The sequence below is a fragment of the Trachypithecus francoisi genome, unplaced genomic scaffold (assembly GCF_009764315.1).
Source record: "Trachypithecus francoisi isolate TF-2019V2 unplaced genomic scaffold, Tfra_2.0 Lachesis_group17, whole genome shotgun sequence".
In the NCBI taxonomy this organism is placed as follows: Eukaryota; Metazoa; Chordata; class Mammalia; order Primates; family Cercopithecidae; genus Trachypithecus; species Trachypithecus francoisi.
The window spans coordinates 18,630,510-18,657,784 of record NW_022681462.1 but is presented as its reverse complement, the minus strand read 5'-3'; the positions used below and the strand labels follow the sequence as shown (position 1 = coordinate 18,657,784).

The window sequence follows — 27,275 nt, the reverse complement described above, 5'->3', positions numbered from 1 at the left end:
CGACGTCACCGACGTATGCGCCCCCGCCCCTGGTCTCCCCCCCACCCAACCCTGCACGCATGGGACGGCCGGCTGAGGGGCGAACGTGGTCCGCGCGCGCAGCGTTCCCCAACCAGAGCTCGCCAGAGCACCGCGGCAGCCGCCGCCGAGCGGGGCGCGCGGGTTCCCGGATGTGCGGCGCTCGCGGAAGCCCCGCCCCCGCCGCCGGCCCGCGCGCGCCCCCGCCTCCGCCCCGCGCGCGGCAGCTCTCCGCTCTCCCCTCCCTCTCCACCCTCCCCCTATTTCGTGCCTTGAGGTTGCGGGTCAGCGCGAGCCACTGCAGTGAGTCCGTCACGGCTCTGGCGCGAGCGCGAGGCTGCAGCCTCCGAGTCTCCTGGCCCTCTTCGCCCTTTCTCCCCCTCCTTTCTTCCTCTCTGCCCCTCCTGCCTCTCGCCGCTGCTCCTCCAGCGCTCTCCGGCTCTGAATCTCGACCTTAATTTATTTCCCTCTGCCCTGCCCGTTCGGTCGCGTGCCCAATCACCCGGCCGGCGCGGGCCCCGCGGCGCCGCCTCCCCTCCCTCACGCGCGCCCCCTCCCCGCCGGCGACCCGAGGGCCGCAGCTGGGCCGCCGCCGCTTCCTGCGAGCCCGCCTGAGCGCGACACTTCTCCGAGCCAGCGAGCCGCCGACCCGCCGAGCAAAATGGTGAGACCTTGGCTTCCTCGATGCACCATCCCTCCCCCTACTGCCGCCGTCTGGGTCGGGTGCGGGGGCGAGTCCTTACGCCCCTGGTCGGCTGTCCCCCGTGGAAAATTCCAGAGACCCAGGCCCGGCGGGTCCCGCGGCGGTTGCGGGCGAGCCCGCGAGGGCGGCGGGGCGGCTGCTGACAGGACGGCGGCGGGGCCCCCGCGCCCGCCCCCGGCCTCTGCGGGGCGCCCCTCCGCCGCCCGGCCGCCGCCCCGCCGTCGCCCCACCCCCGCGGCGCCGTTCCCGCCGGGCATTGACCCCCGCCGGCACCCCCGGCCATCAGCCCGGCGGGCTCCCCTTCTCTCGACCCTCCTCCACGTGGAGCCCCCCCTTCCCTTCCACGCTCACTCTGTTTTTCAAGTTCGAGGGTATTCTGAAATCCTATGAGAATAACAATATGTGACAAATGGCGCTTTACATAAGACCCACTTTCTCTCCAGAGCTGCTGCTTCTCCCACTCACTCCCTATTTCCCAGCAGAGAGTCTTGGCAGGGAACCCTGCCACTCACTTCTCCTCTCCTGCGAGCGTCGGTTTAGCTGCCGTGCGCAGCCTTGCGGGGTTTCCTTTCGCTGCTGCTTTCCTCGCTGCCCTGGCGAACCGGAAAGATCCAAGGTGTTCACGAAAACATACGCGAACTTGGTCTGGGAGAAATGGGGACGCTTACTTTTTCATGCTTTCCTTACTACCAAGGGTTTTCTCATTTTCTTTGCTACCTTCGTGTGTCTGTCTCTTGGAGTGGTTGTTTTTGAATCATGGCGATTTAAATTTGTCTTTCCTTACCCTCACATTAATCCCTAGGTAGAATTTGCTGCTGTAGTGTTTCAGACCGACGCTAGGGGTGTGTCTCCCGTCTCTGTCGCTCTAGCCAAGAAATCAACGACGCCCTTTTAGCCTGTTACCTTACGGGTTCTCTTGCTCGGGGAAGCCCTTGTCGTTAGCTTCCTCTTTGTAATCAAGAGTTGTATACACAGTAGATAGAGAAAGTTCAGAGTGCTATTCCGTGTATATCAGATACTCCATCATGTGATTCAGTTGTTAGGCTTTCTCTAAAAGTCTTTGAACAGTTGTCAGAAGACTTAAACTGGTTGACGGTGGGTAATTTCTTGCATATTTTCACTGTATGGTATCCCACCCTGTATGTAGAATTTAAGTGCTTCAGTGTATGTGGTGAATTACTGAAGGGAGAAGTGCTGTTGCTTACAACTTAAAATCGATTTGGTGGTGATAGGGAAGAAAGTGAAAGTAGAATGTTCAGGTAAGTCAGCTTTTATTTAAAATATAGGGCAAATGAGGAAGTGCTTACTGGTGCACTTAAAACCCAGATTAGAAGCAGACTTAAATGATTGCCGATTTTGATGTGTAGAGAAAGTTTTCCCCTGCCAACTTGCGAGGCAGCTCTGAGAGGCAACTTTGGCACCCGAAAGTCACAAAACACTTTAGGAAGATCATAGCCATTCATCGTATAATCTTTTTGTTGGCATAGTCTTTTGAAGTGAAAAATTACATTTCAGTGCTTTAATAGAATTTCCTTACGCACATACTTTACTTGAAGGTCAGGATCTTGAAGATCTTTGTTCATTGCAGGGAATGTTTTTACTTAGGTTTATAAACAACACATTTGAGGAACAATGATCTAGCCTTTTGTTGTTTATGTATTATGTAGCGAAGTGATATGGTTTCCAAATAGTAACTCTCTTGCGGTGCACCCCCTCCTCTGTTTTTTGAACAACAGACTGAATTTGGGAAATTCTCCTTTAGCTCTTAAATTTCTTATTTTCCTGTTACTCTGTTTTCTTGTCTTTTAAAATATTTTACTATGTATCAAACGATATTGTTTCCTGCCAGGTCAATATGTTCCTTTTCTTTCCAGCTCCCTTTTCAGTGTTTATTTCCTACTTCAACTGTTGGTTTTTTCTTTTTCTTTTTTTTTTTTTCCCTCTTTCATCCTCCCAATACCATTTCAGAACCTACGTAATGTTGGCAGTGGCTTTCCAACTTTAGGGTTATTTTGGTCTGTTGAATACAGTACTGGTTTGAAAGTATCAAGACCATACTCGTAACTCAACTTTGCCATATGGGATGTTGATTAACCCAAAGAAATCAGGCTTTGGAATGATCTGGTTAATTTTTCTGGTTAATTGAACATGCAATTCTGAAAACTTTCACACCCTTTGGAAAAATCTCTGTTAGAACTCTTATCATTATTTACATTTTGTCAACAGCATTTACAGTATTTATGAAGTATCACTAGTTAATTCAAGTACGGAGAAAGTAAAAAGGCTTATAAGATTTAATTGAACTCTCAAGGATCTTTTCTGACAGGTATTTAGTTGGTGCCTTAAAAGCAGTTTATTTCTTTTGTTTTCTGAAAGTTAAAGTCTTTCCCTCCCTTCACCCTTATTTGAGTTTTTTTTTTTTTTTTTTTGAGACGGAGTCTCGCTCTGTAGCCCGGGCTGGAGTGCAGTGGCCAGATCTCAGCTCACTGCAAGCTCCGCCTCCCGGGTTTACGCCATTCTCCAGCCTCAGTCTCCCGAGTAACTGGGACTACAGGCGCCCGCCACATCGCCCGGCTAGTTTTTTTTTTAATTTTTTTTTAAATTTTTTTAGTAGAGACGGGGTTTCACCGTGTTAGCCAGGATGGTCTCGATCTCCTGACCTCGTGATCCACCCGTCTCGGCCTCCCAAAGTGCTGGGATTACAGGCTTGAGCCACCGCGCCCGGCCCTTATTTGAGTTTTAAATTGTTAAGTGTCCAGGGAGAATGAAGGTTATATGTTAAAAAAAAATTCTGTAAATACTGAGCTCCTAGGAATTTCTCCTGAACCAGGTGTTTTATATCCGTTTTTGTTGAAATAGATAATACGGATTTTGTTCTGGATACTTACATGAACATAATATAAAGGTAGTTTTACGTTTTGTTTCTTAAGGGAGCTTTAAATTTTATAAAGACCTTTTCATGTCTTTGTGCTTTTAAACTTTTAAGTTTTTTTCATCTCCATGATCTGCACCTAGAACTTAAAACAAATTTATTGCCATCTATAACTGTATGTAGAGTTTTACACAACATATTCTAGTTCAGATTCTGTGGCAAAGGCTACTTTTTAGAAAAAAACAACCTGTCTTATGACCAGCGGGATTAAAATTCACATCTGTTCTGAGAAAATTTGTGCACTCATTTTGTTCCATAGTGAATGAGAAAATTAAAATGGCTCAAGGTATAAGGTAAAAAAACTGACTAAGGGTCAGTCAGCAGTGAGAGGGACAGACAAGTATGGAAGGATCAGGCAACTGTTATAGGTAGTAAGGCAGTATAAGGAAGTCACCTTGGGCCAGGAGGATTAAGTCAGACCATGGTCCCGGACTCTGGGGCAAGCTACAGGGATTCATTTCTATCAACAAATACTTGTAGATTTTGTCTGCTGTTTACTGGTTATTGTGCTCTCTGTTGTGGAGGATATTGCAATGATTAAGGCAGGTTTCCTACCTTCATTTAAGTAGAGAATGTAAGACAATGCCAGTAACTGTGAAGTAAGTTAGCGTATGATGAGTGTCATATGAATAGTACACACAAAGCATGATAGAAATTTAGGAAGGAGCAAGATCATTTTCACCTGGGATTAGGACAAGTTTTATGAAGGAGGTGACAATTGAGCTAGCTGGGTCTAAAAAGATCAGGGTTACAGTAGGCAGAGTTGGAGGCATCTAGAAGAAGGCACTTTGAATCCTAAAGGTAGGAAGAGACAATGTACATTTGGAGCACTGATTCTTAAAAAATGGTTCCCAAACCAACAACAACAGCATCATCTGGAAACTTGTCAGGCCCCACCCTGGAACAACTGAATCCAAAATTCTGGAGATGAGCCAACAGTCTTAAGTTTTATAGGTCTTCCAGATGATTGTGATGTGGGCTGAACTTTGAGAACCACTGTTTAGAGAATAGGAAGGAATGTGTTTATTTAAAGTTTAGTCAAATGTCTGTTAATACACCTAGCACTAACTATATGTACATAAGACATGGTTGTTATCTCCAAGGAAATTAATCAAGTAGGGTAAATAAGACAGTGATTATGCAGTGTGCTGTGTGCTATTAACAAATTAAATATGGGATGCTGTAAGAGCACATGGGAAGAGGCTTAATCCACACTGGGGATGAATGTCACTTAAAGCTTCCTGGAAGAGACAGTGTCTGAACTGAGTCTTTGAGTATTTAGCCAATGAGGAAGGGCACACCACATACAGAGCTTCTGTTAGAAGTCATGGAAGCATGAGCTATACAAGCTATCCAGAGAACTAAAGTATTAGTTTAGCGTGGCTGCAGAGGAAGGGGGTAGTGTCTGGTGGTTTGACACTAGATCATAGAGGGATTTGCGTATCATGAAGGAGTTAACCTTTTCTTTCCTGAAAGCAATGGGGAGTTATTTTCAAGCAGGAGAATGACATTGTCTCATTTACTTTTTTAAAGAGACCATTCTGATGGCCCTATGGATAATAGGATAGATGAATCTAGACATGGGGATTAAGAAATAATTGCAGTAATTTATGTGACACAGAAGAACGTGAAAGAATACAGTAACAATGCAGATGGGGAGAATACAGTAACAATGCAGATGGGAGTAGTAGGGACCCTACAGGAGATACATTTAGGTGGTAGAAGAAAGAACTTGGTAACTATTGGATTATGGGGAAGAAAAGAGGTGGTGAATTCTGCTTTGGTTTCTGGCTTTGGATAATGCTATCCACCCAGCAAATATTTATTGAGCACCTACTTGGTTAAGGTTAGGTTTTAGGGATACATGGGGAATACTGTTCCTGTCCTGGAGAAACTTCCAGTTTGCTGGGATGACTATTGTTTCATCTCTAGTCTTCTATTATTTGGTAATTAGTGCTTGGGATGCTATGTTGCAAGATTCCAAGTTCAATAGGATAGAGTGCTGTGAAATATTAACAATGCCTGCTAGGTACATATCATGGCCTAGGAGATAGCAGAAAGAACTTGATAGCCTGGAGGTAGAAGGAGGCACATGTGTTTGAACAGTGATTCTCAAGAAGTGGGTCCTGGACTAGCAGCATCAGTATCATCTGGGAGCTTGTTAGAAATGCATATTCTCCTAGGAGATGTAGGAGAAGGTTTTGGGGCAGTGATGAGGATTTTTATTTTTGCATATGTTGAATTTAAAGGAATCATGGGTTGGCTAGGCACAGTGGCTCATCCCTGCAGTCCAAGCACTTTGGGAGTCCGAGGCAGGTGGATCTTGGGCTCAGGAGTTCCAGACCAGCCTGGGCAACATGGTGAAAGCCCATCTGGACAAAAATACAAAAATTAGGCAGACAAAGTAGCACACGCCTGTAGTTCCAGCCACCCAGGAGGCAGAGGTGAGACGATAGCTTGAGCTAGGGAGGGAGAGGTTGTGGTGAGCCAAGATTGCGTGACTGCGCTGCAGCCTGGGTGACAGAGCAAGACTGTCTTGGGGGGCAGGGGGTGGGGAGGGAATATTAATCTTGGGTTATCTAGGTGATTATGGCCAACAGGTAATTGGCTGTCTGTATCTGGAGCTCAGAAGAGACATCTGGGGCTTGCAATAAAGATTTGAGCATTGTCTGTGCATTTATATTAGGTAGTACTTTAAGCCATGAAACTGGATGAAATCCTGTATAGAGAGAATATAAAATGGGAAGTGAAGAGAGTAAACTCTAAAGATGGTACACGTAAAAATGCAGGTAGAGGACGAGGAGCCTGTGAAGTTTGTCATTGAATAGCCTGTGAGAGAATTGGGAAATGAACAGCATGATACCAGATTGAAGGGAGTTTTAAGGAGGAAGGAGTCAGCAGTGAATAAATACTGCAGAGATCAAGAAAGATAACTTAAAGATGTCTTTTGGAGATAACAGGAGAGTTTTGATGACTTGGGCAACAGTAGTTTGTTGTAATGGTGGCAAGGGAAGCCAGGATGTAGTGAGACATTGAATTTAGATTGCTCTTTAAAACTTTGAGTAGCAGAGAGGATGAAAGCTAGAGAATTTAGTGTTGAGGAAGGATTTATCTTGGGATTGAAAGAAAAAGAGCTGGGCACGGTGACTCACTCCTGTAATCCCAGCACTTTGGGAGGCCGAGGTGGGCGGATCACGAGGTCGGGAGTTAGAGACCAGCTTGACCAACATGGTGAAAGTCCTCTCTACTAAAAATACAAAAATTAGCCGGGTTTGGTGGCGCTCGCCTGTAATCCCAGCTACTTAGGAGGCTGAGGCAGAAGAACCACTTGAACCCGGGAGGCGGAGGTTACAGTGAGCTGAGATCGTGCCAGTGCACTCCAGCCTGGACGAAGAGCAAGACTCTGTTTCAAAAAAAAAAAAAAAAAAAGAAAGAAAGAAAATGTCAGTAAAACAGGAGAGATTATCTTTTGCATCTTTTCAAAGAGAAAAGACAGGATTATTGACAACTTAATGTCTCCAAGGAGGTAGAAGGGAGTATATGACTCTCTTTAGACAAGAAGGGGAATTTTTCTTATCCTTTTAATCTGAAAAGGAAGGAGAAAAAGATGAAAACTATTATGTAGGTCATATAAGAGTTTAGGCTGGAAAGGAAATCATGTGTTAAGTTGTAAATGGTTTAACTGTGAGTTCAGTTTGGTCCCACTGGGGAACCATTGATTAATCTGGAAATAAGATGCTGGGTGACTTGGAAAGGGTGGAAACTAGATGAAGTGAGTTCCACAAAGGAATACTGCTTTGTAGTATTACAAGTATGAAGTTATGAGGATTTGAAAGCAAATAAAAATGGAGGCATTTTAAATACAGAGTTGAAAAGAGTTAGAAACTGATGAGGAAACAGTCATGAAGGATGACCTAACCTAGTGATTAGATATAAAGATAGCACACTACAAATAAAACCAGGAAAGTAGGAGTGAGTTGCTGGTTAGAAGTAGTGTTAGAAGAAGGTGAGCTTGGTTTTAGATAGATAGTTAGGTAGGCTTGAGACATTATACTGTAATTATTTAACAAATGTGATATGGAAAATAAACAGAATAATTTTTTTTTTTTCTTTTTGGAGACAGAATCTTGCTATTTTGCTCAGGCTGGAGTGCAGTGGTGCGATCTCAGCTCATTGCAGCCTCCACCTCCCAGGCTTAAGCCATCCTACCACCTCAGCCTCCCAGGTAGCTGAGACTACAGGTGCACACCACCACAGCCAGCTAATTTTTGTATTTTTTGTAGAGACAGGGTCTTGCCATGTTTCCCAGGCTGGTCTTAAACTCCTGAGCTCAAGCAATTCGACCACCTCAGCCTCCCAAAGTGCTGGGATTACAGGCGTGAACCAGCAGGCCTGGCCTGGAAGTAAAATATTTGAGACAAGGTAATAGCTGCTTAGATAGTTGTAAAGATGAAGATTAAGAAAATACTGATGGACTTGGTCATTAGAGGAATATTGATAATTTTTAAGACTAACTTCAGTCATGTCCTAGGTGACAAACATAAGATCGCAGGGGAATGTAAACTCTGTGAATGCAGAAGCCTTGTCTTTGTCTTTTCATTCTTATATTCCAGATACTTGGTATATAGTCGATGTTAAGTACTCTTTGAAGGAGGAGTATGTGAAGTGGACTGAGGAAATAGGTGCTTATTGGACATTGAAGGCAATGAGTGTCAGTTCCTTTTTTTTTTTTTTGAGACATTTATGAAAGACAAAGGATAATTAACTTCAGTGGTTTACAGTTGGAGTAAGTTCTGTTTTGGTAAGGGAAAGATGTGGATATTCTTGAGAATTAGAAAAGCCAGGAGAGGGAGCTGTAAGAGCGTGATTAATGGAATGAGCTCTAGAAAAGTTAGAAAGAAGAGGGTAAAAGGAAAGGATAGACGTTAAAAGAGAAAAAATCAGAGTGAAGAGAAATAGGCCATGACAACAGATATGTTTTAATAATGGAGTTCATACCAGGTGGCCTAAATCGTCCTAGTATCTCAGGATAATTTGAGGCAAGTTAATTTGCTGAGGTTGACATTGAGGCTGAGGGAACTGGGGTGGTTTTGAGGGGTGAGGGCTGTGGAAGAGGATTGTGTTACCCAGTTTGGGGGATTGTTAGGCAGTTAACAAGGCGTAAATAAATATAACTAAATAGTAGCTAGGACTTAGGAGAAGGCAACAGTGGGTCAGTGACCTAGGAAATAAATCTAGAAAACAGGGGGTTTAACCAAAAAAGAGCTTAATACTTGGGCAGTCTTTGCTTTAGTAACTCAGATTTATTTGTTCTTCTGATCAATTTACATAGGTCTAAAAGGAATCATTTTTTGAGTTCAGCTTTTATGGAAGGGGGAACATGCAGTTTTAGATCCGTATTTTAATTTTTTTCCTAAAGTTCTAAAGACACTATATTAATATAGTCACTTAAAAATTCAAATAATATTGAAAGATTTAAAATGGAAAGTAAGTCTTCCCTGGCCACTCCTCCCCCAATATTAAGTTTCTTGTTTATATATTCTTTGAAGAGTTTTTTGTGTGGGGTTTTTTCCTTTTTTTTTTCCGCCTGTGGCAACATATGGATTTTATCGTAATTTAGTTCTTATTTAAAGATTGATTGTAAAAGAGTTTTAATGATATGCTACTTATTACAAACTATGAGTAAACTCATAGTTTACTCATTACAGTCAATTTTATTCCGAAGTTTTTAATGGTATTTGAAATGTAAACAATGAGTCAGAAACAATTGATAATTCTAATTAGGTAGCAATTTTATAATGATAGAGGTTGTTACTTTAACGAGGGTCTGAACTATGACCATGTTCTTAAGAAATTACTCTGGGGAAAATAACATTTTACTAGAACCTTTTTTTGTACTTATTTCTACCTAATATCTTACTAAACATCACATGGATAACAAATTCTTAAAAGAGAAAATGACCTCTGAAGTATAATGGATAAAGCATCTTTTTTAACTCAAGCCTGATTAAAATTTATTCCTCATTTTTACCTTTCCAAATAATCCTTTTCTCCAGTAGCCCTCATCTATTCTTCCCTTTCTGAATTTTCTCCATAGACTCCCGTATGTCCTCAGTGTTTGTGAGTTGACAGTATAATTCTGGCTAATTTATAGGTCTGGCGCAGGAATAAAATTTTGATAAATGTGATCCTGGGTTTGTCTTTGGATTTTATAGTCTTGTACTATGAAATATTTAAAATGTTTGAAGATTTCTGTAGGAAATCTTTTGAAGTTTAGCACTAATAATTTAAACAATTCATAGATTCCTGTACTTTTCTTCCTCATAGAGTTTTGTTTTGTTTTTTAAACATTTCTTGTAAGTAGTGAAAAGAGGGCCACATTGGTAGCCCTGTTGGTATCCCCAAAAAACATTCCGGTAGATGAGATGTCACACTGACTTGTTTTTCTGGTGTTAATAAAATCACTGGTGCGTTGGCCAGCTCTTTAAACACAGAGTATTCATTTTTATTTTTATGTTAGAATTAGGTATGCATTTTAAAACCTAGTTGCAATAGAATGAAGCATAGCAGCCTGCAGAAAGGATGTTACCCTTGGCCCTTACTAGCACTATCCACTAATACTTTATTTTTAATGTGTCTAGATTCAGGGATGCTTTTCTTGCATATCCTCCAGAGTGTAATGCCATAAGCAAGCCCCTATTTTAGGCGTGCAGTAGGTTGGCATTGTCTAGTATATCTTGTAAGGCAATCTTGAATAAAAATTGGAATCTCTGGAAAAACACGTGATAATGGATAATAAGAGAAATCTGTACTTATATATTTGTTCATGGTGTACCTATGTTCCTTAACAAATAGAATTTCATGAATTATAAATTACTAACGTACTCTTTCTCAAGTAAAGAGTGAGCTTATAAGCAGAGGAATACTTCAGCTCTGTCTCGCTCTCTGGCAGTCACGCTGCTTTTACCTTGTTTCTGGACTGTTAACATCTGTTCGTACATTTCTTGTTTTTCTTTTTCTTCTTGCTTTTTTTTTTTTTTTTGAGATGGAGTCTCGTTCTGTTGTCTAGGCTGGAGGGCAGTGGCACAATCTTGGCTCAGTGCAACCTCAGCCTCCCGGGTTCAAGCGATTCCTCTGCCTCAGCCTCTGAGTAGCTGGGGTTACAGGCATGTGCCACCACACCTGACTAATTTTTGTATTTTTAGTAGAGATGGGGCTTCACCATGTTGGTCAGGCTAGTCTCAAACTCCTGACCTCATGATCTGCCTGCCTCAGTCTCCCAAATTGCTGGGATTACAGGCGTGAGCCACCGTGCCCGGCACATTTCTTGTTTTTCAGTCCATCACAGTTCAGTGATGTTTAATTCAGAAGACCCTAGTTATATTGGTTGTTTAAATGTTAAAGTTAATTAAAGTTAAGTAAAAGTATAAATTCAGTTCTTCATTCACAATATCTACAAGTACACAATAGCTACATTTAGCTAGTGGCTACTGTGTTAGTGTAGATAAAGAACATATCCATTGTGGCAGAAATTTCCATTAGATACTGCTTGTCTACAATGATTTTGCACCTGCATGTCAATGAAACTTACTTCCATTAGTAGTAATCTTTTTTTTTTTTTTTGAGATGGAGTCTTACTCTGTGGGCCAGGCTGGAGTGCAGTGGCACAATCTCGGTTCACTGCAACCTCCGACTTCTGTGTTCACGTGATTCTTCTGCTTCAGCCTCCTGAGTAGCTGGGATTACAGGCATGTGCCACCATGCCTGGCTAATTTTTGTATTTTTAGTAGAGACAGGGTGTCACCATGTTGGTCAGGCTAGTCTCGAGCTCCTGACCTCGTGATCTGCCTGCCTCAGCCTCCCAAAGTGCTGGGATTATAGGCATGAGCCACTGTGCCCAGCCACATTGTCAGTAATCTTCTAATTACCAGCATGAGATTTGGAGTTGGGAACATCTGAATTTAGATTCTGGCTCTGCCATTTATTAACAATGTGACCTTGAACAAATATCATAAGCTCTCTAGACCTTATTAGTGCAGTACATATGTATCAAAAGTGGGAATAACAACACCTTAAATTGTGGTGACAGTATACTGTTGGCCTTCCATACCCATAAGTTCCGGATCCATGGATTGAAAATATTTGGGAAAAAAATAAATAATGAAAAATAATACAAATAAAAATTAAGTATAAATACTGTTTACATTGTATTAGATATTGCAAATAATCCAGAGGTCATTTAAAGTATACAGGAGGATGTGCATAGGTTACATTCAAATACTGTGCCGTTTTATATCAGGGACTTGAGCATCTGTGGAGTTTGGTTTCTAAGGGGTGGGGGTGGGGGTGGGGAAGTGGGACCAGTTCCCAGTGGATACTGAGGGACCACTGTAGAGTGTCTGGAGATCCCGTAGGAATTCATTAAATGCATTTGGTTTAACATTTTTCTGCTTTGTAATGTTGGACCTTGTTGGGAACTCTTGAAATTCTCCTCTTTTGGCTTCTGTGACCTTTTCTACTGTTGCTAGTTGCCATTTCTACCTCTCTGACCATTTTTAGTCTGTTGCCAGCTTTTGATCTAGGTTTGATCCAAGACTCTCTCATATATGTTTGTATTACTTTCCCGTTTAAAATTCTGGCATTATAAAGACTAAAATCTTTAACGTAGCCTATAAGACTCCATAAATTCTACATCTGCTTACTTCTGTCTCTTCCACCATGTTACTACTTGTTTTCTATGCTCTAGCCACTTGGCCTCGTGTCATTTGACCCAGTATTGTTTGCTATGTTTATTCCACCATCCGAACCTTTGCGTGTGCTACAGGAATGCCTCAAAAGTCCCTCAGTTAAGTGGGAGCCACACACTCCAGAGCAGGTCAGGTTCATGTTCTATGTTATACTCTTTTAGTACCTTTAATGTTTCCGTTGTAGCACATAATTGATTAGTTTTGAGGTATTGGGTCACTTTCTGTCTCCCCATGATTTAATGTGAACTCTGTGAGAATGGGCAGCTTGTCTGTCTTGTTTTTCATCTGTTAAAAGGAAACAATCTTTATACAAGTTCAATTTAGCAGAGTTTGAGAAAGAAAAATCTGTGTGTGGGATAGCTCTGAGAATCAGAACAGATCTAAGAACTCCAACCAGCAACATGGTCAAGTAGTATTTAAAGATAGAAAATAGAAGTGAAGTATAAGACAGAAGTGAGGTACAGCGCTTAATTGGTTACAGGTCATTTACCTTATTTGAGTCATGGGTTGCCTGCGATTGACTGAAGCTGGGCTGCTGTAATTGACTGAGACTCAGCTGTGTTGTAAAATTACAGCTGTTCCTTGACTTACGTTGGGGTTACATCCCGATAAACCCATTGTAAGCTGAAAATGCATTGAATACACCTAATGTACATCTTAGTCTAACCTACCTTAAATGTGCTTAGAACACTTACATTAGCCTACAGTTGGTAAAATAGATAACACAAAGCCTGTTTTGTAATACTTAATTCATTGAATACTGTACTGAAAGTGAAAAACAGAATGGTTGTATGGGTACCATTGTAAAGTTGAAAATCGTAAGTCAGAACGCTTTAAGTTAGGGACCATCTGTGTACTCTTAGGTTTTCAATTGGTTTACTGAGGCAGGCTGTGGTTATGTAAGGACTCAAGTTCAGAGGCATCCTGAGGCCAAATTTAAGCTAATTTAACAACTTTTATATGCCGCCGCTGCCAGCATAGGACCCTACACATTATAGAAATTCAGTAAATACTTCTTGAGTGAATGCACAAATTCCTTTTTTCCCTCAGAGTTTCATCTATTTCCTGTGTACTGATGATTCATTCATATTTTTCAGTCCACATTGTTCTCTTCTCCTGTTCATAGTTCTGCTTACTGGATACTACTTAAATAAGGATATTTCTAAGACATCTCAAACTCAACTAAATATAACCAAAACCACATTCATTTATCTTCATATTGATGCTTCATTATTCTCTATTTTTTTCTTAATGGAGACAGTGTCCATCCATGCACTTTTACCTGGAAACCTTGTACAGTCATACTTTTTTATCTCTTCACTACTTTAAGACTTCACTACTAAGTCTTAAGGCATTTTTCAGTTGCACTTAATATATTGTTTATTTCTGTAACACAAATTGACTTATTCTCAGTAAACAGGGAAACATAATATTCGCAGCATATTAATGCTTTATGCCACCAAGTGGTGGTAGATGAATTCAAAATATAGTAACACAGCTGAAAGCAGCAAGCTACATAATATGGTACTGTATACAGTCCATTTAGTTCACATCCTTCCTCTGGACTCATACTGGCTATTTATCTGTGTTGGAACAGCGTATTGCACAACTCTTCTAGATCTTTATGCATTTTTTCCTTGTTTTGATAACTTTGCTTCAAATGATCGTTATACCTTTTTCTGTTACTTTCGTTTGTACCTTTGAAAAGTCTTTTATTATGTTTATTCAGCACATCTTCACGTTAATATTTTTATTAGGATTTGTATTGTTTTTGTTAGTACTGTGGTTACAAAGTTGCATAGCTTTTAAGTGTCTTTTCTGGACCAAATTTTCCTTAAGCCATGTTATTTTTAATGGGTGGTTTTAAGAATATGAATTTTTTCTGAGGAACATAAATACCATGTTATATAGCAAACATGTCTTTTCATTTAGATCCCCCAAATGCCTCTTGAATCTGCTACTTCTTCATCCCCGTTGCCACTGACATTGTCGTGCTTTCATTTATTTCTCAGGTGGGCTATTTTGATAGCCCACATAATTCTTTTTTGTTTTTGCCTGTAGTTTCTTCCTTCATTCTGCCTTAGCTATTGCCATGAGAGTTTTTCTTTGGATGAGGGAATCTTATGTCAGTGCTTTGATTTGAAAGTCAAGGCTACATCTTCCAGAATTAAAAATCTAAACTGTTTTGCATGACACTCAGCCTCTGACCCTTACTTCTAGCCATCCTTAATGCTGTAACTAGTTCAAACTGCTGCTTTCTCAGATGCCTAATCCTTTTTCACTTATTGGTGCCTTTGCACTCTTTCTTCTGTCGGCAATGTCTCTCCCCTTTCTCTGTCTGGCAAACGTCAAGATCCACAGTGGCATTCTGTGAAAATGTTCCCAACTCTCCCAGGCAGTTAATGGCCATTTGTAAGTAACTTTCACTGGTACCTTCCATATTTCATTATGTTTAATTGCCTGCCCTCCTAAGCTGTTGGCTCCTCAAGGGCGGTGGATGCGTTTTTTTCATCTTTGTAAATCTAATGGCTGTTGTGGTATCTGTCACTTAATGCAGAAGTGCAGTGGAGCAAGTTATATTTATCGTCTAGGACTAGGGAGACCTTTGCAAGTCCTGTGGACAAATGTTTAGAAAACCCCCAGTGTGTTAGGCACAAATGGGAGAGCTACCAGAAGGGAAAATGCTATTGATTGTAAAAGAGAGCCTCTTTTATGCTTCAAAATTCTTGTTACATATGTGAGTAGAGACTTATATGTCAGGGTGTTACTTTCATTTGTAAAGGGTAAATAAACATTTTCATAAATAAAGGAAATTCAAAATTTATGAACAGTGTTTTCCTTTGTTTACCTAAGCTGATTTATCATGGCCTTTTTTTGTTGTTGTTCTGGAGATTCTAGAACAGCTAGTAAAGTGTTAGTACAAGTCTACATCTTTGATATCCTTCACTTAGCAAACATTTAATGTTCACTTACTGGATATATCAAACATAGTTTCAGGTATAAAGATGAATGAAAAAAAGATACAGCCCCAGAAACTGTGGAGGGAAATGTTAAAATGATATAGTGAGTGCTTCAGTAGAGCTACTATAAACTGCTAGATTTCTTCTGGCTACTCTGCTTGTGCAGGTTGAACTTAACATGTAGCAGCTGTTTTGGCATTTTATTATTCATTCTGGTCACATTACTCATGGAATTGTATAATGTCAAATAATTGTTCAAGTGCTGAAAGAATACTGTAATTTTGTTGTTGATTACATTGCTTATCAGTAAATTTAATTTGATATTATGGGAAGTAACATGATTTGGTAGAGCAAGATTGGGCTGTGGAATTGGAAGGCCTGTTTTGGAGTACTCTAAAAAAAAACTTGGGCCGGGCGCGGTGGCTCAAGCCTGTAATCCCAGCACTTTGGGAGGCCGAGACGGGCGGATCACGAGGTCAGGAGATCGAGACCATCCTGGCTAATACGGTGAAACCCTGTCTCTACTTAAAAATACAAAAAACTAGCCGGGCGAGGTGGCGGGCGCCTGTAGTCCCAGCTACTCGGGAGGCTGAGGCAGGAGAATGGCATAAACCCGGGAGGCGGAGCTTGCAGTGAGCTGAGATCCGGCCACTGCACTTCAGCCTGGGTGGCAGAGCAAGACTCCGTCTCAAAAAAAAAAAAAAACTTGTATTTGTAAAATAACCTAAAGATTGCCCGCCTCACAGTTCTTCTGAATGTTGGTGTAGGTAATTAAGATGTTTGATAAATTGTAAAATGCTGTTTATATTTTTTTAAGAATCAGTTGAACTACTGGAAACCAGTATGTAGTATTCTTGGCAGGTCTAGGTTTCATAATCCTAATTTCTGTGCAGCCCACTATTCAGAAATGTAGTGATTAGCAGTCAAGAATGTATCAGGGTATTTTTGGCTACAAGTAACAATAGCTAACTAAAAGTGACTTAAATAATAAGCAGTTTGTTATTTCACAGAATGAGAAGCTCAGAGCCAGAGAGTTACAGGGTTGGTTCAGCAGTTCAGTTTGGGAGGATAAATGAGATAATGTATGTAAAGTCTCTAATAGAGTGCTCAACATGTAAATGTTATTTCTCTGTTTTTTTTGTGTTCAGTAAATGTTAACTTTCTTTTTTCCATCCCTGTTTGTAGTCACAGAGTTAACTTTTAAGGATTACTTTCTAGATCCATTAGTTTCTACCTAAAAAAAATCTTTTGAAACTTGAGAAAGCAGTTCAGTTTCATCAAGAACATAAGCCCTGCTTACTTTAAAGCTTCTCTGCATGTCAGCAGAGGGCTGCCCCAAGTTTAGACAGCAACATCTGGCCGAAGAAGAGCAAGGAATGCTTAAGGGGCAAAACTTTCTTAAAAGTCTCATAGAAGGTTTTTCCTTAGGTCTCATTGTATTCTCAATGGCCCTTGCATACTAGAAAAAGGCCACATTCCTTACTCTGGCATTTAAGTTTTTATAACCTGCCCCTAGATTATTTTCCATCACCGGAGTCTAGGCCATATGATAGTAAAAACAACCTCATCACCATTTTATTAGGTACTCTGAATAAAGGTCCCAGATTACTGGGGAAAAAAACAAAACAAAACAAAAAAAAACCACTATATCTGGCTTCTGATGTTATACTGACCTCTTCCCTCACCAGTACATAGCTACCCCCTCATGTTGTCATTCTCCTCACCAAAATAATCTGTCTAGTTACTGTAACCAAAATTCTGCTTCCTCTCTGAAGGTTGTCATCTCCCCTGAAGCTCTTTCAGGTGGAGCATAGCTGTTCATTTTAGGTTAGGGGTAATTAGGAGTTGCTGGCATTGTTTTAGATCATGAGTTGGAAAACTTTTTCTGCAAAGGACCAGATAATAGATATTTTAGGCTTATGAGGCATACAGTCTGTTGCAGCATTTCAATTCTGCCATTGTAGTGTGAAGCAGCTATAGACAGTACATAAATGAATGAGCATGGCAGTATGCCAATAAAACTTTACAAATGCAGGTGACACATAGTTTCTTAATATACCAAAACCATTTTCTTTCATTGAAAGAAATGAAAGAAAAAAAGATAAATTGTATATCATCAAAATTAACAAATCTAAGCTTCAAAGGACAGGAAAATAAGACAATGCTCAGAAAGGGAGAGTTTCTCAAAATCATATCTGATAAGAAACTTCTATTCAGGATATATAAATAATTCTTGTAACTCAGCAATAAAAAGACAACTCAGTTTAAAAATGGGCAAGGGTTCTGTGTAGATATTTCTCCAGAGAAGATATGCAGATGTCAGTAGTGCATAAAAAGATGCTCAACATCATTAGTCATTAGAGAATTGCAAATCAAAATGTCAACAAGATAACACTTCACACCCACTAGGATAGTTATAATCAAAAAAGACTGATAAGTATTGTCAAGGATGTAGAGAAATTGGAACCCTCAAACCTTGCAGGTGGGAATGTAAATGTTTATAACTGCGTTAGAAAATAATTCCTCAATGTCAAACATAGTTACCATATGACCTAGTAATTCCATTCCTAGGCATATACCTAAAAGAAATGAAACATGTGAAATGAATTGAAAAACTTGGACATGAATGTTCATAATAATGTTATTCATAATGGCCAAAAATGGAAACAGTCCAAATGTCTGTTAACTGATGAATAGATAAATATGGTATGTCCGTACGAACGAAATGTTCACCAGTAAAAAGTGTGTTGATACTTGTTACAACACATTAAATTAACGTTGAAAAGACTCCACTAAGTAGTCAGTCATAAAGGATCATATATTGTATAATTTCATTTGTATTTAATATCCAGAATAGGCAAATACGTAGAGTCAGAAAGTAGATTTGTGATTACTTAGGGCTGACTTGAACTTAGCTTGAGTTCAAATTTGGTCTCTACCACTGCCAGCTGCGTGACCTTGTGGTTACTTAGGGCTGGCCCGCGGGGGAGTTGGGGAATGACTGCCAGTAGATCCAGGCTTTTGGGGGAATAAATATGCTCTAAATCTGATTGTGGTGATGGTTGCATAATGGTATGAATGTACTAAAACTATTGAGTTGTATACTTTAGATGGATGGTTTGTATAGTATATAAATTATATCTCAATAGAGCTGTAATAAAAACAAAACAGGTAGTAGGCTTATTGACCTAGGGCCATAATAGATTATTCTTCATTTTCCTGCTAAGCCATTTATCTGTTCTCATTGCTAACTCAAATCTTTCTCGTTACTCAATTTTTCATTCAGAATTTAAGTACCTGTCTCACATATCCCTCTGTGTTCCACCATCACTGTACATCTTTATGGACATTCTAGCTTTAGTGTTTGTTGACCACCTCAATTTTACTAACCTTTAGTTTTCTCTCTACATCAGCTATTTCCTGTGGTCGTAGTCAATATGGTATCTTACCATTATCCAAACTGTCCCATTGCCAGGACTTTATTTGTTGTTTTGAGATTACTTTCTCAGTTATAATTGTTGAAAATGCCATACATATATAATTTTCTGGTTTTTGAGGGGGTTATTATATGTGTTTTTAAAATAGAAAGTAGTACCAAGTTATTGTTGCTACCTGCAAGAAGTTGTTGGAAAGTTTCCATGTAATAGTATTTCACATTTTTCATCCATTTACTCCTCAGCTGTCTTCACCTGTCTGACACCCTCTCACTGTCATGTTTCTGTGATTGTGACTACTGTTTTAGATATATGGAAGACATTTAAAATTGCTATGCCAGTGTGAGTTGGCAGTTTAACAAACCACTTGCATTTAAGTGTTCTAAGATGAGAAGAAAATGGCTGCAATAACTTCTTGCTCCTCTTGTATAATCCAGAAAGGCTGTGGCTTTATATGTTGGTAAGAATGTTACGGGATTTATATTAGCTTGAGTTCAAATTTGGTCTCTACCACTACCAGCTGCGTGACCTTGTGCAAGCTGCTTAAGCTTCTTTTTTTTTTTTTTGCGACCAGTCTTGCTCTGTCCTCGAGGCTGGAGTGCAGTGGCGCAATCTCGGCTCACTGCAAGCTCCGCCTCCTGGGTTCATGCCATTCTTCTGCCTCAGCCTCCCCGAGTAGCAGCTGGGACTACAGGCGCCCACCACCACGCCCAGCGAATTTTTTTGTATTTTTAGTAGAGACGGGGTTTCACCGTGTTAGCCAGGATGGTCTTGATCTCCTGACCCGGTGATTCGCCTGCCTTGGCCTCCCAAAATGCTGGGATTACAGGCGTGAGCCACTGCGCCCAGCTTTAAGCTTCTTAATAACCTCTGTTTACCCAGGGGATTGTTTGGGAGGATAAATGAGATAATGTATGTAAAGTCTTTTAATAGAGTGCTCAGCATGTAAATGTTATTTCTCTGTTTTTTTGTATTCAGTAAATTTTATCTTTCTTTTTTCCATCCCTGTTTGTAGTCACAGAGTTAACTTTTAAGGATTACTTTCTAGACCATTAGTTTCTACCTAAAAAAATCTTTTGAAACTTGAGAAAGCAACATTTATTCTGTGTTCAGTTTGAAAAAAGTCTTTGAAATGTAAATTAGTTTATCTGAGGTATCTGAAGGATTTTAGAACTTAAAGAATAGTAGAAAAGAAATTCCATGGTTAGAAGAAAACTAGAAGAAAAGAGCTATCAGATTTTAGGTGTTGATTTTGAATATTTAGCTTTATTAATTGATTGCAGTGTACTAAGCAATTTGTAAAATATTATTTTTACCTTTTTGGACATAATACTCAGTCTTGAGAATTTGCCTAAATGTTGGAGGTCTCATTCCTAGAAATAGAAAAATTGTGGTTGGCATGCAGAGGAAGATCCACTTGCAAGTGGACTGTAAAACTAAAACTGCAGTTGTTTTGGAGTCAATATATTTTCCCAAAGAAATAAAAGGGATTTACTTAATAAGTACTTATAAAAACATAGTTAATGATAATTCAAAAATATTTATTTTATTCTCTGTATCATGAACTGAAGAGTAAATAAAACACACAAGTTCTTTGCTGTCATGGAGCTTGCAGTGTAGTGAGTTAATGAGAAACTGATGCCATGTGTGGAAACATCTCTTTGCATTTAATTTAGGTATTAGTTAAGATAGAATCTTGTCTCATCCATAGCCAAAGTAATTGTGTGGTTACTGAGAAAATATTTTTCTATAAGAGAGAAACTCAGAATAATGTGGTCTGCTTTTGTGTGAATAAGAAATAAGAAAGAAGTAAATAAGAAAGTATTTGTGATTGTGTATTATAGTAGATTATAGTAGATAGTAGCCTTACCAGGATATCTTTGTGATATGTATTATAGGATAATATAGATTATTATAGAAATAAAATAGAGACCAGGCGTGGTGGCTCAAGCCTGTAATCCCAGCATTTTGGGAGGCTGAGGTGGGGTGGATCATCTGAGATCAGGTGTTGGAGACCAGCCTGGCCAACATGGCAAAACCCTGTCTCTATAGAAAATACAAAAATTAGCTGGGCATGGTGGTGCATGCCTGTAATCGCACCTACTCGAGAGGCTGAGGCAGGAGACTTGCTTGAACCTGTGAGGTGGAGACTGCAGTGAACTGAGATCATGCCACTGCACTCCAGCCTGGATGCTACTGCACTCCAGCCTAGGTGACAGAGCAAGACTCTGTCTCAAAAAAAAAAAAAGGGGGGCCGGGCGCAGTGGCTCAAGCCTGTAATCCTAGCACTTTGGGAGGCCGAGACGGGTGGATCACGAGGTCAGGAGATCGAGACCATCCTGGCTAACACGGTGAAACCCCATCTCTACCAAAAAAAATAAAAAAAAAACTAGTCCGGCGATGTGGCGGGTGCCTGTAGTCCCAGTTACTCGGGAGGCTGAGGCAGGAGAATGGTGTAAACCTAGGAGGCGGAACTTGCAGTGAGCTGAGATCCGGCCACTGCACTCCAGCCTGGGTGACAGAGCGAGACTCTGTTTCAAAAAAAAAAAAAACCCACTATAATAGAATATTAAGACAAATAGAGTAGATCCATAGCCCACTGGTTCTGTGGCCGTGTGGGTTTTCTTTTTCTTTGATAAATTTCTCTTTCAATTCTTTACATGTTCATACTCCCTAAGGGCAAAATCTAAATACTTTTTTTTTTGGAGACAGAGTCTCACTCTGTTGCCCAGGCTGGAGTGCAGTGATGTGATCTTGGCTCACTGCAGCCTCCACCTCCCGGGTTCAAGTGATTCTCCTGCCTCAGCCTCCTGAGTGGCTGGGGTTACAGATGCTTGCCATCACGCCTGGCTAATTTTTGTATTATTATTATTATTATTTTTTTTAGTAGTTATGGGGTATTGCTATGTTGTCCAGGCTGGTCTTGAACTCCTGACCTCAGTGATCCACCCGCCTTGGCTTCCCAAAGTGCTGGGATTACAGGCATAAGCCACGGTGCCCGGCCTAACTAAATCTTAAGGTTAGATTGGCAGTTTTCAGAGTGGTTCATGGATACTTGGGGATCCCCAAGACACTTTCTGGGGAGCACATGAGGTCAAAATTGTTTTCATGATAACACTAAAACATGACTTGTCTTTACTGTGTTTCTATTTGTACTGATGGTGCAAAAGCAATCATTAGTAAAACTTGATGGTACCTTAGCATGAATTGAAACAGGAGCACCCTACTTTACTAGAAGTTGTATTCTTTATTACTGTGTACTTGCAGTTTTAAAAAACACCACTTTTTCTTAAGAATATCACTGATAAAGCACTATTTTGTTAAATCTCAACCAGTAACTACACATATTTTAAATATTCTCTATGATAAAAAGTGTAAAGCACTACTTTTACATGTGAAATCGTAATTGTAGTTTTGAGGAAAAACAAGCACTTGTGTGATTTATAAGCTGAATTAGCTGCTTTTTTTCGTAGAATACCAAAACTACTAGCGAGAACAACTAATAAAATCTATTATTCACACTTGAGTATTTGGCACACATTTTCTCAAAAATAAGCAAACCTGTGTCACTCAAAGAAAAAACTGATGTACATGAAACAGGGAAAAAAAAAAAGAAAACTTCAGCAAAAAAATAGAAGACATACAGAAAAACCAAATGGTAATTTTAGAACTGAAAAATATAATAACCAATACAGTAGCCCAGTGAGTAGGCTTAATAGCAAACAGACTGAGGAAAGGTCAGTGAACTAGTGGGCAGAAGTAGTTACCCAATCTGAACAACAGAAAACAGACTGAAAAAGAAAAAAAATGTACAGAACCTCAGTGTTGTCAGAGTCACAGAAGGAGAGGAAGAGAGAGGGCAGGATTGAAGAAGTACTTAAGGAAATAATGGCTGAAAATATTGCGAATTTGGCAAAAGACACTAAGTTTTAAAAAGCCAAGTGAATGTTCAACAGGACAAACCCTGTAGACATCCAGACCAAGACATCTCAAAGTCAAACTTATAAAAACAAGAGAAGTCTTTACATGAGCACGAGAGAAATTACACTTCATGTAGATGGGGACAACAGTTCAAATGATAGCTGTTTTCTCATCAGAAACCATAGAGGCCAGAAGGAAATTTCACATTTTTCAAGTGCTGAAAGAAAAGGACTGTCAACTCGGAAACCTGTATCTAGAGAAAACATCCTTCTGGAATGAAAGGGAAATCAAGACATTCTCATATGAAGGAAAACTAAGAGACTATGTCACCAGCAGACTTACCCTAGAAAGGTAACAAAAGACATTCTGAAAACAGAAGGGGTGTGATAAAAGAATCTTGGAACATCAGGAAAGAGGAAGGAACAATTCGAAGTGTGAAAGTATGGGTAAATACAATAGATATTCTCCTTTTGAGTTTTTAAATTGTGTTTGAGTGTTGAAGCAAAAATTACAACACTGATGTGGTTCTAAAGGTATGTAGAGGAAATATTTAAGATAGCTGTGAGCAGGGGGAGGGTAAAATGATGAACTAATAAGATAGTGAAAAGTTATCTGTATAATGTACATAGAGCAACCACTAAGAAAACTCTAGAGATACGTGCAGAAGCATTATAGATAAATCAAAATGGAATTAAAAAAAAGTTTAACCCACCAGGAGACAGGATAAAGAAAACAGAAATGAAGGCCGGGCATGGTGACTTACAACTGTAATCCCAGCACTTGGGAAGGTTGAGGCATGTGGATTGCCTGAGCTCAGGAGTTTAAGACCAGTCTGGGCAACATGGTGAAACCTGTCTCAACCAAAAATACAAAAAATTAGCTGGGCATGGTGGCGAGTGCCTGTGGTCCAAGCTACTCAGGAGACTAAGATGGGGGCATCGCTTAAACCTGGGAGGTGAAGGATGCAGTGAGCCAAGATTGTGCCACTACACTCCAGAGTGAGAGCCTGTTTCCAAATATATGTATGTATGCACACACACACACATACACACCCCAATTAAACATATTGGCAGAATGAATTAAAGACATTACCCAATCATAAGATTTCTGTAAGAAATGTACTTTAAATATAACAATATAGGCATGTTAAAAGTGAAAGGAAGGAGAAAGATTTATCATGCAAACATTAATCCAAAGAAAGCAGGTACGGTTATATTTAATATTAGATAAAGTAGACCTCATAACAAAGCAATTACCAGAGAAAGTGACTAGGCATTATATAATGATAGAAGGGTTAATCCACTAAGAAGACATAGCAGTTTTAAAAGTGTTAGCAGTGGAACTGCAAAATACATGAAGACTGATGGAACTGAAAAGGGAAATAGACAAGTCCAGAATTATAGTTGGAGACGTCAACACCTATTTCTCAGCAAATGATGGAATAACCAAGCAAGAAAATCAGCAAGGGGGATATAGAAAGATACTCAACAATGTAATCATCCAGTACTATCTAATTTATAGAATGCTTCATCTTTTCAAGTGACTAGAGAACATATAGCAAGGAAAGTTATGTCCTGGGCCATAAAAGTAAACCTCAGCTGGGCATGGTGGTTCATGCCTATAATCCTAAATGCTTGGGGAGGCTAAGGCGGGAGGATTGCATGAGGCCAGGAGTTTGAGACGAGCTGGGCAATGTAAAAAGACTCAGTCTCCATGAAAAAAAAAAAAAAAAAAAAAAAAAAATTAGCTGAGCACGATGGCATATGCCTGTAGTTGAGTGGCTGAGGTGGGAGAGGATCACTCAAGCCCAGGAGTTCAAGGCTGCAGTAAGCCATGTCATGCCACTACACTCAAGCCTGAGTGATAGGGAGACCCTGTCTCAGAAAACCCCCCAAAAAACATAAACATACATTTTAAGGAATTGAAATCAAATGTGTTCTACCAAAGTGGAATCAAACTAGAAATCAATAATAGATAACTGGAAAATCTCTAAACACTGCCAAATAATTTATGAGTGAAAGAGGAAGTCTCAAGGGAAATTTAAAAAAAATACATTGAACTTCACGAAAATAAGAATACAGCATACCAAAAGTTGTGGAATACAACTAAATCAGTCCAGAGAGGGAAATTTATAGCACTAAATGCACACAATTGAGAAAAAGAAAAGAAAAACCCCTCAAATCAATCTAAGCTCCCACTTCAAGAACCTAGAAAAAAAGATGAGAAAAATCTACCTGAAGCGAGCAGAAGGAAGGAAATAGTAAATGAAATAAAAAAACAAAAACAATAGAGAAAAACCTTCGAAACAAAAAGCTCATTCTGGTCGGGCGCGGTGGCCCAAGCCTGTAATTGCAGCACTTTGGGAGGCCAAGGCGGGCGAATCACGAGGTCAGGAGATCGAGACTATCCTGGCTAACATGGTGAAACCACGTCTCTACTAAAAATACAAAAACATTAGCCTGGCGTGGTGGTGGTTGCCTGTAGTACAGCTCCTCTGGAGGCTGAGGCAGGAGAATGGCGTGAACCCATGAGGCGGAGCTTGCAGTGAGCCTAGATCCCGCCACTGCAGTCCAGGCTGGGCGACAGAGCAAGACTCCATCTCAGAAAAAAAAGCTCATTCTTCAAAAACATAAATAAGACTGACAAGTAATAAGAAAGAAATTACCATTATAAGGAATGAAATAGGGGACATCACTGTAGACCCTGCAGATGTGAAAAAAGATAAGGGATTACTATAACTAATTCTATACACATAAATTTGACAACTTTGAAGTAATGAACCAGTTCCTTAAACACAAACTATCACACTTCTTCCAGTGTGAAATAGAATTTGAGTAGCCCTGTTTCCTTGATACCAAAATCCAAAAAAGATAACTATGGATCAACATCCTCATGTCAGTGTAGATGCAGAAACCCTTAAAACATTAACAAATAGAGTTAATACTTTTAAAAGATTATACACCATAATCAGTTATGATTGTTTTATGGGTGCAAAGCTGGTTCACTGTTTGAAACTTCGTCTGTATAATTATATCAACAGGCTAAAGAATAAAACCCAAGACAAAACAAAAACTTAGAAAAATGTAGAGGGAAATGTTCTCAGTTGAATAAAGAACATCTGTGAAAACCTACGGCTGACATTATACTTAATGGCAAAAGACTGAGTACTTTCTCTGTAAGATCTGTAACAAAGCAAGGATTTTAGCTCTTTTCAGCATAGTGCTGAAAGTTCTAGCCAGTGCATTAAGGCAGGAAAAGAATATAAAGGCATACAGATTGGAAAGAAGAAAAACAGATCCTATTTGCAGATGGTATGACTATCTACATAGAAAAATTTCAAGAAATCTACAAAAGATAACTTACAGTACTAATGAATAAGTTCAGCGAAATTGTGCACAATGCAAGATAAACACAAAAATTGTGGTTAACATTAAATAGTAGAAGGAAAAACAGGAGTGGGGGTAATGTAGGTGTAGGTGTCATTTAATGGGAAATATGTTTTAACTGTCAAAGTGAGTAATAGGATCTTTAAAATAGTTAACATATATTATGTGCCTTCATACATTTGCTGGATGGATTCAAACAAGTTATAGATTGTAATTATGGCAGCATTTATCAGACTAGAAATTTTTAGGGTTTTTTTTCCCCCCTCCTAAAATCATTAAAGAAGCTTGGATCTGTCATTGGTATGATTGATTTTTATCTCCTGTTTCTGTCTTTTGATCTTTTCACTCCCTGTCCCTGACATACATGCATCCATGGTTTTATGCCTTTTGCTTTGTATTTCTTAAGAAGAGGGAGAATCTGTTCTAGAACAGTTACTAAGATGGTCGGTGACTTTACCGTAGAAAAAACTAATTTCATTATAATAATTACATTAATTGTGCAGTCATCAAGCTGTCTTTCAGCAGGTAAAGACATTTGGATTGATTCCTAAGGTAACTTTCTTCAAGTTCATGTTATTCAACATTTAAAAAAATTCTATTACGATTGTCAGTTTTGGGATCCGAAATCAGTAGGAATCAGGAAAATATTATCTAAAAAATTTTTCTGGCAAAGAAATGAAAAAAACTTGCTTCTCTTTGGTTTAGAGTTGCTTTGATCTTAAAGTGACAAGGTTTGAAAGAATAAAAATAAATTTTATGGATACATTCTGTAAAGCTTTGAATATTTCAGAGGATATGCAGTCAGAATATTTAGACATTTATCTTTATCTAGTAGACTTTAAGAGATGACAACATTTCCTTATTTGGTTGTAGACTCTTTGTGAACTATAAATATTACTTCAGTATTAGAGTACTGTTTGCTTATTTAAAATGTATGCAGATCCAAATGCTTAATACTCATTATGAAAAGTGAGCATCAAAAGGAAAGAGAAAATCTAAAGTGCTTTAATAACTGGACTTTTAAGAATTTGGGTCTTCTAATGCCCTTAATCTAACCTTGTACTTCAGCGCATTGATGCTTAAATAGGACTTAAACTGTTCCAGACTTTTACCATGCACCTAATCACATTCTTCCTTTAAAGTAAATTTAGGACAATGTTAAATCTGGCAAAGA

General features: G+C 39.6%; 1 protein-coding gene across 2 annotated transcripts in view; it reads left to right on the top strand.

Annotated features, from left to right (window-relative positions):
• Positions 1-226: 226 nt before the first annotated feature.
• Positions 227-27,275, top strand: part of PPP3R1 (protein phosphatase 3 regulatory subunit B, alpha) — a 75,669-nt gene continuing 48,620 nt past the window's right edge. The window contains exon 1 of one of the 2 annotated variants that reach the window (XM_033239276.1): positions 227-682. In XM_033239276.1, the coding sequence (XP_033095167.1) occupies positions 680-682 (3 nt within the window). In that variant the 5' untranslated portion in view covers positions 227-679. Of the gene's footprint in view, positions 683-1,615; positions 1,817-27,275 lie in introns of those variants that run through there. The other variant, XM_033239277.1, reaches the window with a different exon arrangement.